General features: G+C 42.5%; 1 protein-coding gene across 1 annotated transcript in view; it reads right to left on the minus strand.

The window, feature by feature from the left end:
- Nucleotides 1-11,936, minus strand: part of LOC142142555 (vomeronasal type-2 receptor 26-like) — a 63,705-nt gene extending 51,769 nt beyond the window's left edge. The window contains exon 1 of the mRNA XM_075200435.1: nt 11,911-11,936. Coding sequence (XP_075056536.1) covers nt 11,911-11,936 — 26 coding nt within the window. The remainder of the gene's footprint in view (nt 1-11,910) is intronic.
- Nucleotides 11,937-12,664: the final 728 nt, after the last annotated feature.

Consider the following 12,664-nt stretch of genomic DNA (forward strand, 5'->3'; position numbering starts at 1 on the left):
GCAGGTAGCGAGCAAAGTATTGGTACTGAAATGCTGGGTCCCAACCTCAGAACAGCCGGATAACGGATTAGACTGGTCTAATCTGTGATCACAGGAACTGCAGAAGTTAAGTAGATGTCAAAGCAGTGTCCTTAAGCAGTTGATGTTTATTAGCTCAGGAAGTCCTGAAAAGGACAGTTACATTCACTAGTTTAAGGTACTAGTGCTATCCAGAAAGGTACAGATTGAATAATACATTTCATGATCAAACAGTGCTTTTTATACTGTTTTGGACACAGCCTGGCAGGGGGTAACACAGTCCCCTGATCCTAGATGGCTCTGCAATGTCTGAAATATTACATCAGTTCTCAGGATGTAAAATCCTTCAGACTAGGAGTTAAAGCGATTTAAGCTTTAACAAAATTTACATCAATCTTTTGATTTCCTGCATCCTCTCTTAGAGACATACGAGACCTAACAAGTTTAATTACCCACCCGTGCCTTTAGGCTAATGGATGTGTTGGACACTGAGATGAAAAGGTCTAATTAACATGAGATTACCTGCCTTCAATCACAGAAAACACATTTCCTCCCCTGGCATATGCCTATGGCCTCAGAAATCAGTACATTGCTAATACAGAAATTTTACACAGTATGAAATTCCGTACATTTGCAATGATATAACTTGCTGCCTGCACCACTAATTCAAAAAAATTCTACAATAAATTATTTCTATGTTATCTAGCCACAGTTAGTAATACCATAAGTTTACCTTAGAACTATATCACAACATTGGCTTATCCTATATTCACAGTATATAGCAACATTCACAATACAACTTTAAAAACATGTACAGTATTAAACTACATAAAAATAGTTGGATAACGTGGCTTGGATACTAGTAGTGCTAATTGTCCTGTGCTTAGAGGCACTTCTTTAATCAAAGTGCAAAGTTAGTGGTGGAGCAGGACCAGGGCAATAAAAATCCATTATCCAGACTCTTAGTTTCCTCACAATTCTGGACCAAAATAGACATTCCCAGAGAAGGATAGGAACTCATAAGTCATTTTAGACTTTGTGTCTGCCTTCCAGGCTCTAAGCCAGAGGACACAGCATGGTGAGACTGCCAAGGTTTAAATCCTAGTCCTAGTAAACCCTGCATCCAAAGCCACATCCCTAGGAATTTGGATGCCTTGCAGATAAGCTCAACCAAAATTAGGAAATATGATCTGGGCCTACTTGCTTGCAACTCTCCATCAGTTGCTCTGCTCACCTCTTCACTCATTATAGAACCAAGACTGCATATGATGTGTCAAAGAAAAGCTCTTGTAGCAATAGATATAGGCTTAAGGATGGCTCCTATCTCTGCTATCCCTTAGTGCAGCATTCAGAATTGGAATGGTAGTGGACTTGTACAAGAGCACTATTGGAGCCTTTTGGCAAAGATCAGCTATAAATGCATGTAAGCAGTAGGCTCCCCCTGTAGGCGTTGGGCCATCACCTGATCCTCTGGCCAAAAGGCAGGTGGTGTTTGGAGCCTAAAGTGCTGACTTGCCCCAGTTAGAGAGAGGCCAGGGGTGCCTGAAAATTCACAGGTGATGGGGGACCTGCAGCACTCACTGTAAAGAGTATGGCACGTGCACTAATCACTGTTTTTTTTTTTAAATACTGTTTATTAGTAACATAATTTAGAAATGAAAATAGAAATGCAATACAGATCCGGCAACAATGAAATAGAAAGAGGTAGATAAGTGGCATATAGCGTTCCGGAGAGCAACGTGTGAAGCCAACAATGATTATGCCCCAGGGATGCTCTTACATGGAGATGTTCGCTGTATGCTGGATGTGTACTGCAATGATGTAATGCATACATTATTTCAAACGGAAAGCAGAAAAGAATGTATGGGAAAGGGGGAGAAAAAGTTGCAGTAAAGGGATGTTGGAGAAAGGAAGGGACAGGAGTTTAGTCTAGAATCTGACGAGGATTAGGAGGAAAGAGAAAGGGAAGTTTCATGCAAAGGGAAACATTGCAGGAGTGTAAAGGTAATCTAGATTGGAAAGCCAGACACAAGGTCAGAACTGGTTCAAAACCAGAGTAGAGGTTGTTTATGATATGAGGCCCATGGGGTCCATATTTTGTGGAAGGATACGGAGGTGTGCCAAATCCGGTTGCAGACTATTTGAAGCGTCGGTGGTCAGGGATTCTTCCAGGAGGCAGCAATTTGGCAGGTCGCCGCACTGATAATGTATCTTAATAACTGATGGTTATGGGAGGGGAGGTCTGGGACAGGTAAGGGTAGGAGAACGTGTTTGGGATCAGGGGGTAGAGGGGCACAAAGGATTGTTGAGCCAAAGGAAAGAACTGTGATCCAGAACGGGCATAGTTTTGGACAGTCCCACCATATATGCATGAAAGTGGGCAGCACGGTGGCTAAGTGGTTAGCACTTCTGCCTTACAGCACTGGGGTCATGAAATTAATTCCTGACTATGGCCTTATCTGTGAGGAGTTTGTATGTTCTCCCCGTGTTTGTGTGGGTTTCCTCTGGGTGCTCCGGTTTCCTCCCACACTCCAAAACATACTGGCAGGTTAATTGGCTGCTAACAAATTGACCCTAGTCTGTGTGTCTGCACTGTACAATGTGGATATGAGGCCTTTCGAGGTAGACACAGGGTTTCAAACTCAGTGGGTGATGTAGCCAATATTTGTTTTTTAACTGTTTGATGAAAATGTCTGACCTGCAATTATTGGTGGAACTATCTCTTTGAAAATCTATGGAGCTTTGCCGGTTCAGAAAACTAAAGAAAAGATGCGGTCCTGGTAATGTGGTTGAGGAGTAGTATTTTTCTGTCTGCCCATATAGAGTACATTGGCTGGGAGAAGTCAGGTTTGAAGGCAGGGTTGGAACAGATTGCAATCATTATCGGGGGAGTGGTGGAGAGAGAGGCCATTTTATTACAGCGGGACTAGATAGAAAGGGAGAGGGCCACCACGGGGTGAGTGCGGACAGTGGCCGGGCGTAGGGTAGTAGAGAGCCAGAGGGTGGAGCAGATCAGTGATCCCCCTAGGAGGTACGATTCTATGTCAACCCAAACTCTGTTCGCAAGTGGAGAGAGCCATTGAACACTTTGGGCTAGACAGTTGCATAATAATAATTTTGGACTTTGGGGATGCCGAGACCACATGCCATGGGGGAGCATTGGAGAATGTGAGCCCGGACCCTGGGTCGCTTTTTGGACCAAAGGAAGTGCATCAGGGAGGCCTGTAACATTTTGAGGGTTGGAGGGGGGATCCTAATATGGAATGTTTGTAAGAGGTATATTAATCTGGGGAGCATGTTCATTTTTACTGAGGAGATCCGACCCACCAAGATATCATGAGTTTATCCCAAGATGCCAGTTCGTTTTTAATGCAGGATATAAGGGGAGGGTAATTAGCATGATTGAGGTGGTCCACTTTTCTAGTGAGCGCTATACCTAAATATCTGACGCTAATTGAGTTCCAATGAAAAGGAAAATTTAGTTCTAAAAGTTGCTTTTGTTTAAGAAGGATATGGAAGTCTAGAATGTCTGCTTTAGCCATATTAATTTTGAAGTTCGAGAGGGCAGAAAAGGTATCGAGTTATTACAATAGGTAGGGTGCGAAATTAAGGGGTTAGTAATGGAGAGCAGAATATCATCCGCATAGAGTACAAATTTATGAGTGTTAGAGAGCAGTTGTATACCAGTGATATCCGGGTTGGGGCAGATCTTTGTGGCTGGTGGCTCTATAACTAAGGCGAAGAGGAGGGAGGGCAGAGGACCCATTGTGGATGTGAAAAGAGGGGGACCGGCAGGTGTTCACCTGGACCGAGGCAGTGGGATTGTAATATAGGGCTGAGACCCCGGAGAAAAAGTGGTCCTGAAATCCATAGGAAGCAAGAGTCCTTATCATGAAGGGACAACCAATGCAGTCAAAAGCTTTCTCAGCATCTACAGACAGGAGAAAGGAGTGCAACCTGTATTTAATAATATAGTGGATTAGATCAATGGTTCGTCTAGTGTTGTCTGCGGCCTGATGGCCTGTACTAGCTTCAGAAGGACGGTGTTAAGGTGATTTGCTAGCACTCTAGCGTATATCTTTAGGTCGAAATTCAATAATGAAATGGGGTGGTAACTACTACAGAGAGAGGGGTCCTTACCCTCTTTCAGTTGTGATCTGGGCACGGGTTGTAGCTGGGTCCAAGGAGGCCCCATCGAGTATAGAATTAAAGTTAGGGTAAGCGATGAGTAAAAGCTTTGAAATTCTTTGATTGTCATATCTGGGTCATAGACGATTTGACCCTGAGGGTCTTTTATGAAGGAAATCGCATGATCCTACCAAGGATGATGAAACGCCAGAAGTGAAACGGTTGCTTCCCAAAGCTCCTACAGAAGAGGCTGTTGGGGGATGTGGTGAAACGAGGTAGTAATATCACCTCAACCAGTCTGCACCTCGTTTCTCACAAACTGTGGACTATAAAAACATATACTTTTTCTAGTCCTCTGGTTCCCCATATTTGTCAGTCATATTTAAACTTCTATATATTCTATTTGAAAGTAGTTAAAATGTCTGCCAGTATATTTTCCTTATCTTGCAGATTAGTCCATTGTTTCAGCCTAGGAAAAATATTTATAATTATTTTTCACCAGTCCTGTAAGAATGTACATCACACCAGGAGGTCTCATGTATTAAGATAGGGGAAAGGTCCACAGACAGAGCTCTATGTTTAATTACAGAGGACTGCACTATGTATTTAAATGTAATGTGTCTGGATTGTGATCTCTTCTGTTAAACAAACTCTGCTCTATAGCGACAGAACAATACCTATCCTTAATTATATCAAGAGTGGCTCGTCTGCTATCCTTTTGTCTGTATGTTTACCTGTGGAAAGGTAAACACAGAAAATGACCAATCAGGCAGTTCCTGAAATTGCTGATGAGGTAATGTTTGGGCTTAAAAGAGAGCTGATGAGGACAGTTGAAGTCAGGCTGGTGTTGAGATATAGATCTTTGTCTCTGACAGGAAAGGGACAATTGGTCCCTGGGGTACTGATTTGGCCCTGATCTACCTCTCCAGGTCTTGGGGAGCTGTGTGTCCACCAAAAGCGGAGTGACAGTGACTCAGGACCACTACATTGCTGGTAGCCTCAGAGGAGAGAGGGCCCGAAAGTGTATGAAAATAATAATGCGACCTGTGAGGTGGTCAAAATTGACTGCACATGACTTGAAATTAGTGTTAGTGAGATTAGTAATAATGTAAGATCAAAAAAAGAGCAAAATTATGTGATTTTAGCATATTTTAGCAATGTTTCTAAAAAAATACAGATCCAAAAACAAAACTAAAACACATGAGGGGGTTTTTGCCAAAACCAAAACCAAAACACGAAGCTAATACAGATCCAAAACCAAAACCACTTCAGTGAGCATCTCTAATGTATGTATGTATGTATGTATGTATGTATGTATGTATGTATGTATGTATATATGTATGTATGTATGTATGTATGTATGTATGTATGTATGCCTGTATGTGTTTAAAATGCTGTATATACTGGTGTGTGTGTGTATGTATGTATATTTGTGTGTATGTTTTTATAATGCTGTATAGACTGGTGTGTATATGTGCATGTGTATTAGAGATGGTCACTGACCCCCGTGTTTTGGTTTTGGATTCGGTTTTGGATCTGGATTACCGTTGTGTTTTGGTTTTGGTTTTGGTTTTGCAAAACCGCCATTGCGTGTTTTGGTTTTGGTTTTGTTTGGTTTTGTTTTGCTATTTTTTGGGAAAATCCATGTTTTTGGGCCTAAATTAACCCAATTTAGTGCTCCAACTGTTTTAGAGACAAGTAATCTAATTGTTGAGGTAATAAATCATCCAAAAAAACAGTTTAATTCTTCGTTGGTAGGCCTATTCTACACACAAAACAGATTGTCTTCCTCTCCATCTATGCATATTGGCAATGCAGCCATCGTCTTTGAATGTATATTACACCCTACACTTATAGTTAAATATGTAAAGAAATGGAAAAAGCCAGTTTGGTTTCTGTCTCTCAAGGCCCCCCTCCACTTGTATAAAATACCAAAAAATTCAGCCATTATAGACTGTACAATATTAATTGACATGGAGAAAGCCAGTTTGGTTTCTGTCTCTCTAGGCCCCCCTCCACTTGTATAAAATACTAAAAAATTCAGCCATTATAGACTGTACAATATTAATTGACATGGAGAAAGACAGTTTGGGGTCACTCTGTCTCTCTAGGCCCCCCTCCACTTGTATAAAATACCAAAAAATTCAGCCATTATAGACTGTACAATATTAATTGACATGGAAAAAGCCAGTTTGGTTTCTGTCTCTCTAGGCCCCCCTCCACTTGTATAAAATACCCAAAAATTCAGCCATTATAGACTGTACAATATTATGAAAAATGGACAAAGCCAGTTTAGGGTCACTCTGTCTATGACACCCTACCCTTAAGGATAAATTGCCCTAACAGCAGCCTTTCAAGATGGTATGTGATATTGAAATGCCACAAGTCCCTTTCCTCTTTGGGGGTAGATTGCACCCTACACTTACATAGAAAGTTTTAAAAAGATGTTATCGGCATCATCTTCAGCTTAATCCTCACCCTCATCAGTGTGTACGTCATCATCACAGACTATCAATTCATTGCCGCTTGAATCCGCCATTAGAGAACAGTCAGTGCTTGGATGTCTTGGATGGTGAAGGCCTTCCTCGTGGAAGATGTAATTCATTTTTATAAACATCATTTTCTCCACATTTTTGGGAAGTAACCTTCTACGGCGATCACTGACTAAGTTCCCTGCTGTGCTGAACACTCGTTCAGAGTACACACTGGAGGGTGGGCAGCTTAGGTATTGCAAAGCAAGTTTGTACATGGGTTTCCAAATGGCCTGCTTTTCTTCCCAGTAAGGAAAGGGACTGTCTGACATTTCCATATCAACTACCTCTTGAAAGTAATCCTCCACCATCCTTTGCATGTTTATACTCATATTGGATGGAGTTATGGGCAAAGTGACACATTTTTTTGAAAAATCCTTCAAACCAGCCCAGATGTTAAATTGTTCTCGTCTGCCCCCTGTGTCTTCCCTGCTTCTTTTTTGGAAATTTAATTTTTTACGAGCAACAGCTTGAGAAAGTGAAGGAGGACACGTCGTCAAGCCGAGGCCCAGTTCAGCGGCCAACTTGCTGAGCAATAGCTCCTTGCAAAAGTTCACATCTCGCTCATTTACAAGTAAAGACTCAATGTAGGTTTTAAACCTTGGATCAAGCACAGTGGCCAAAACGTACTGATCCGAGTTCAAGATCTTAATAACTCGAGGATCATTGTGAAGCAAATTAAGTACTTGATCGACAAGGCCAACATACTTTGCTGAATTGCTTGCTTTCAGCTCCTCCTTCATTTTCTCAAGCTGCTTTTCCAATAGTCTAATTAAAGGAATGACTTGGCTCAAACTAGCAGAGTCTGCACTGACCTCACATGTCACAACTTCAAATGGTTTCAGCACCTTGCACAGCACTGAAAGGATTCCCCACGGTGCAAGAGTGAAATACATCCCCCCTCCTTTCCCAATGTCATGACTTGTGCAATATGCTTGGATGGCTTTGCGCTGTTCCTCCATCCTCTGAAGCATGTACAGGGTGGAATTCCACCGAGTTACCACCTCTTGCTTAAGTTGGTGGCAGGGCAAGTTAAACTGCTCTTGGAGCTGCTGTAATCTCCTACATGCTGTGGCTGAATGCCTGAAATGGCCTGAAATTTTACGGGCCACCGAAAGCATCTCCTGCACCTCACGGTTATTTCGTAGGAAGCTCTGCACCACCAAGTTGATGGTGTGAGCAAAACAGGGAATATGGAAAATCACCTAGCTGTAATGCTCGCACTATATTGTTGGCGTTATCTGAAATGACATACCCTGGGGAGAGTCCGAGTGGTATAAGCCATGCATCAATCACATCTCTCAGTTTGCGTAACAAATTGTCAGCCGTATGCCTGTTAGTGAAGCCGGTGATACAAAGAGTGGCCTGCCTGTGACAAATGTTACGTAGTGGTGTACATGCTGCTGCTGTTCCTGCTGGTGAAGGTGAATGACCAACCCAGTGGGCTGTCACAGTCATATAGTCTTTGGTTTGGCCACTTCCACTTGTCCACATATCTGTGGTTAAGTGAACAGTGGGCAGAATGGCATTTTTCAGCGCAATCTCTACATTTTTACACACTTTTTGGTATAGTTGTGGAATAGCTTTACGGGAGAAATGGTGTCGCGATGGAATTCTGTAACGCGGACACAAAACCTCAATTAACTGTGAAAAACCAGCTGCGTTTATTGTGGAGATTGGACGCAGATCTAACACTAACATTGCAGCCATGGCGTCTGTGATTCGCTTGGCGACTGGGTGACTGCTATCATATTTGCTTCCCCTCGCAAATGATTGTTTCACAGTTAATTGCTGAAATGTAGGACTGCTCATTTTATTAACCTGCCTCTGGGATGACGATTCACCCCCAGCAGCAGCAACAGCAGCAGCAGGACTAACGCTTTCTTCAGAGGAATCAATAATAGTGCCGGAGTCATCCAGCCTTAAGTGGGATGCCGGGCTAACTCCGAGCGCTACTGAGGATATTGATGAGGATGGTGTGGTGGGTGTATTTTGTAGCTGTCGGTATGTCGGTGAGCGGTGGGTCTTAGTTGATGAGGGAGTGCTTGTATTCTTTTGGGAAGAACTTTCAGCTTTTCCCAACACTTTGCCATGAACTCTCGTTAAATGGCGTAACATAGACGAGGTTCCAAGATGGTTAAGGTCCCTCCCTCGACTGACTGTGGCTTCACATACACTACAAATGGCTATACAATTGTTGTCTGGATTTGGGTAGAAATAATTCCACACATAAGAAGTGGATTTTTTTGTTTTATGCCCAGGCATGACAATGGCCTTTTTCTTGTCACGTGCCAGAACTGCTGCCACTGGTGCAGGACTTACACAAACAACCTCATCCTCATCAACATCCTCATTAGCGCCCTCGTCGCCTACACAAATCTCCCCCTCATCCTCTTCTAATTCCAAAGTGGCATCCTCAATTTGGGTATCACCGGCTACACTCGGGCTATTAAGGCACACATCAGCAGAATGCTCACGATTAGACATCCCACTGTTGGATGGACTCTCCACAGGGATTGTTGTCATTTGTGAATCAGAGCAAATATTCTCCTTTAATGCCTCACTGTTATCTTGCAGCTCGGCTTTGACGCGTAACAGTAGTTGTGCACCAATTGTAGGCTGGGTAACTTTTTGGGATCTGCCACTAATAGCCAAAGGTGAAGGCCTCATTCTCTCTTTGCCACTGCGTGTGTAGAATGGCATGCTTGCAATTTTTTTTTTATCGTCACTTAACTTTTGCTCAGTTACACTTCTTTTTCGCTTCAATACAGTAAATTTTTTTTTGGTTTTTGTTTTTTGCACTAATTTGAAAACACTCTGTTGTTTGACATCGCCTTCGCCAGATGACGTACTGGGAACACTAACATCAGGACTGTTGACAGAACCTGGTTGCTCATTCAGATCATATGTGGACTGCTTTGAATCCATTCTGAGCGCAAACCACTGGGGAGTGCTAAAAATTATTTAGTAGATTCTGCTGACAGTTATGACTTTTGACAGCCAGAAATATTAATGCACAATTAGGGAGGACACCCCAAAAGCACTGAGGAGTGCTACAAATTATTTAGTAGATACTGCTGATAGAAATGACTTTTGACAGCCAGAAATATTAATGCACAATTAGGGAGGACACCCCAAAAGCACTGAGGAGTGCTAGAAATTATTTAGTAGATACTGCTGACAGAAATGACTTTTGACAGCCAGAAATATTAATGCACAATTAGGGAGGACACCCCAAAAGCACTGAGGAGTGCTAGAAATTATTTAGTAGATTCTGCTGACAGTTATGACTTTTGACAGCCAGAAATATTAATGCACAATTAGGGAGGACACCCCAAAAGCACTGAGGAGTGCTAAAAATTATTTAGTAGATTCTGCTGACAGTTATGACTTTTGACAGCCAGAAATATTAATGCACAATTAGGGAGGACACCCCAAAAGCACTGAGGAGTGCTAAAAATTATTTAGTAGATACTGCTGACAGAAATGACTTTTGACAGCCAGAAATATTAATGCACAATTAGGGAGGACACCCCAAAAGCACTGAGGAGTGCTAGAAATTATTTAGTAGATTCTGCTGACAGTTATGACTTTTGACAGCCAGAAATATTAATGCACAATTAGGGAGGACACCCCAAAAGCACTGAGGAGTGCTAAAAATTATTTAGTAGATTCTGCTGACAGTTATGACTTTTGACAGCCAGAAATATTAATGCACAATTAGGGAGGACACCCCAAAAGCACTGAGGAGTGCTAAAAATTATTTAGTAGATACTGCTGACAGATATGACTTTTGACAGCCAGAAATATTAATGCACAATTAGGGAGGACACCCCAAAAGCACTGAGGAGTGCTAAAAATTATTTAGTAGATACTGCTGACAGAAATGACTTTTGACAGCCAGAAATATTAATGCACAATTAGGGAGGACACCCCAAAAGCACTGAGGAGTGCTACAAATTATTTAGTAGATACTGCTGACAGATATGACTTTTGACAGCCAGAAATATTAATGCACAATTAGGGAGGACACCCCAAAAGCACTGAGGAGTGCTAAAAATTATTTAGTAGATTCTGCTGACAGTTATGACTTTTGACAGCCAGAAATATTAATGTACAATTAGGGAGGACACCCCAAAAGCACTGAGGAGTGCTACAAATTATTTAGTAGATACTGCTGACAGATATGACTTTTGACAGCCAGAAATATTAATGCACAATTAGGGAGGACACCCCAAAAGCACTGAGGAGTGCTAGAAATTATTTAGTAGATTCTGCTGACAGTTATGACTTTTGACAGCCAGAAATATTAATGCACAATTAGGGAGGACACCCCAAAAGCACTGAGGAGTGCTAAAAATTATTTAGTAGATACTGCTGACAGAAATGACTTTTGACAGCCAGAAATATTAATGCACAATTAGGGAGGACACCCCAAAAGCACTGAGGAGTGCTACAAATTATTTAGTAGATACTGCTGACAGATATGACTTTTGACAGCCAGAAATATTAATGCACAATTAGGGAGGACACCCCAAAAGCACTGAGGAGTGGTAAAAATTATTTAGTAGATACTGCTGACAGATATGACTTTTGACAGCCAGAAATATTTATGCACAATTATGGAGGACACCCCAAAAGCGCTGGGGAGTGCCAAATATGAAGACAAAATAATAAACCTCTATCCTCCTCTCTGCACTAGCGATTTTGGTTAGAGCAATTGCAAGAACAATATTGTATTCTCTGTCCCTGCTCTAATTAGCCTATGACTACACCCTGCTCTCTCCCTCTGTCAAATGGCGATGGATTGCTGTGGAGGCGTGTATTTATAAAGTTGAAGTATCGCGAGAACCGAGCCCCGAGATCCGACGACGTCACAATGACGTTCGGCCTCGATTTGGATTCGGAATGGGCGGGAGAGTACCGAGCTGCTCAGCTCGGTACTCGGATACCCAAAGTTCGGGTGGGTTCGGTTCTCGGAGAACCGGACCCGCCCATCTCTAATGTGTATATAAATGGTTAATAATGCTGTAGGGACTGCTGTGTGTATGTATGTATGTATGTATGTATGTAAAGGGATAACATGCTGTAGGGACTGGTGTCTGTGTGTGTGTGTGTGTGTGTGTGTATGTATGTATGTAAAGGGATACCATGTTGTAGGGACCACTAGCGGATCCAGAGGTGGTGGGAGGTGATTGGGACTTGCAGTAGCTGGGCAGCATCCTCTACCTACCTCTCGACCGCCAGGCACCCGTACATGGTGTGCAGCCGCAGGCAGCTCGCTCTACTAGGAGGGAAGGGGGGACAGTTGCCCATCAAAGTGATGGTGCTCTCACCTAAGGAAATGTATTGATCTGCCCCTGGTAGGGATTGGTGTGTGTGTGTGTTCTATGTAATGGGGTAACTATATTGTGGGGATTGGTGCATCTCTTCCTGGCTCAAAGCACCCCATCTGCCAGACACTCCATCTCTCACACTTTCCTTCCCTGTGTCCAGACATGCCATTTACCAAAACTTCACCACCCTGCTACTGCACTGTTCACCACTGTCAGTCACCCGGTGATGTCACTAGCCCCCACCCTACTGCCAGACACCCTACCTGCCTAATTTCTCCACCCTGCTTCCAAACACTTAATCTTCCATATTACCCCTACATGCTGCCAGTTACCATATGTGCCACGCTTCCCCTCCATCACACCTCCCACAAACATTTAGAATAACAAAATTGGAACAAAATAAGCCCCACCCTTTTTGCCTTACAAATGTGAGCATTTGTGAAAACCCCACCAACGTTTATTAAGCCACACCCGTTTTTCAGCCCACAACTCCGGAGTCCTGACAAAATCGGGACAGTTTGGAGCCATGCCCTCCATGATTTTAATCTACCCACAGACGGCCCACTTATTTTAAATTAAATTTATTTATATTGTGCTTTTTAAACTTTAGATTTTGTGGATATATAATAAAAGTTACATTTTATTTACACT

This window comes from Mixophyes fleayi, chromosome 3 (genome assembly GCF_038048845.1).
Source record: "Mixophyes fleayi isolate aMixFle1 chromosome 3, aMixFle1.hap1, whole genome shotgun sequence".
NCBI classification, from domain to species: Eukaryota; Metazoa; Chordata; class Amphibia; order Anura; family Limnodynastidae; genus Mixophyes; species Mixophyes fleayi.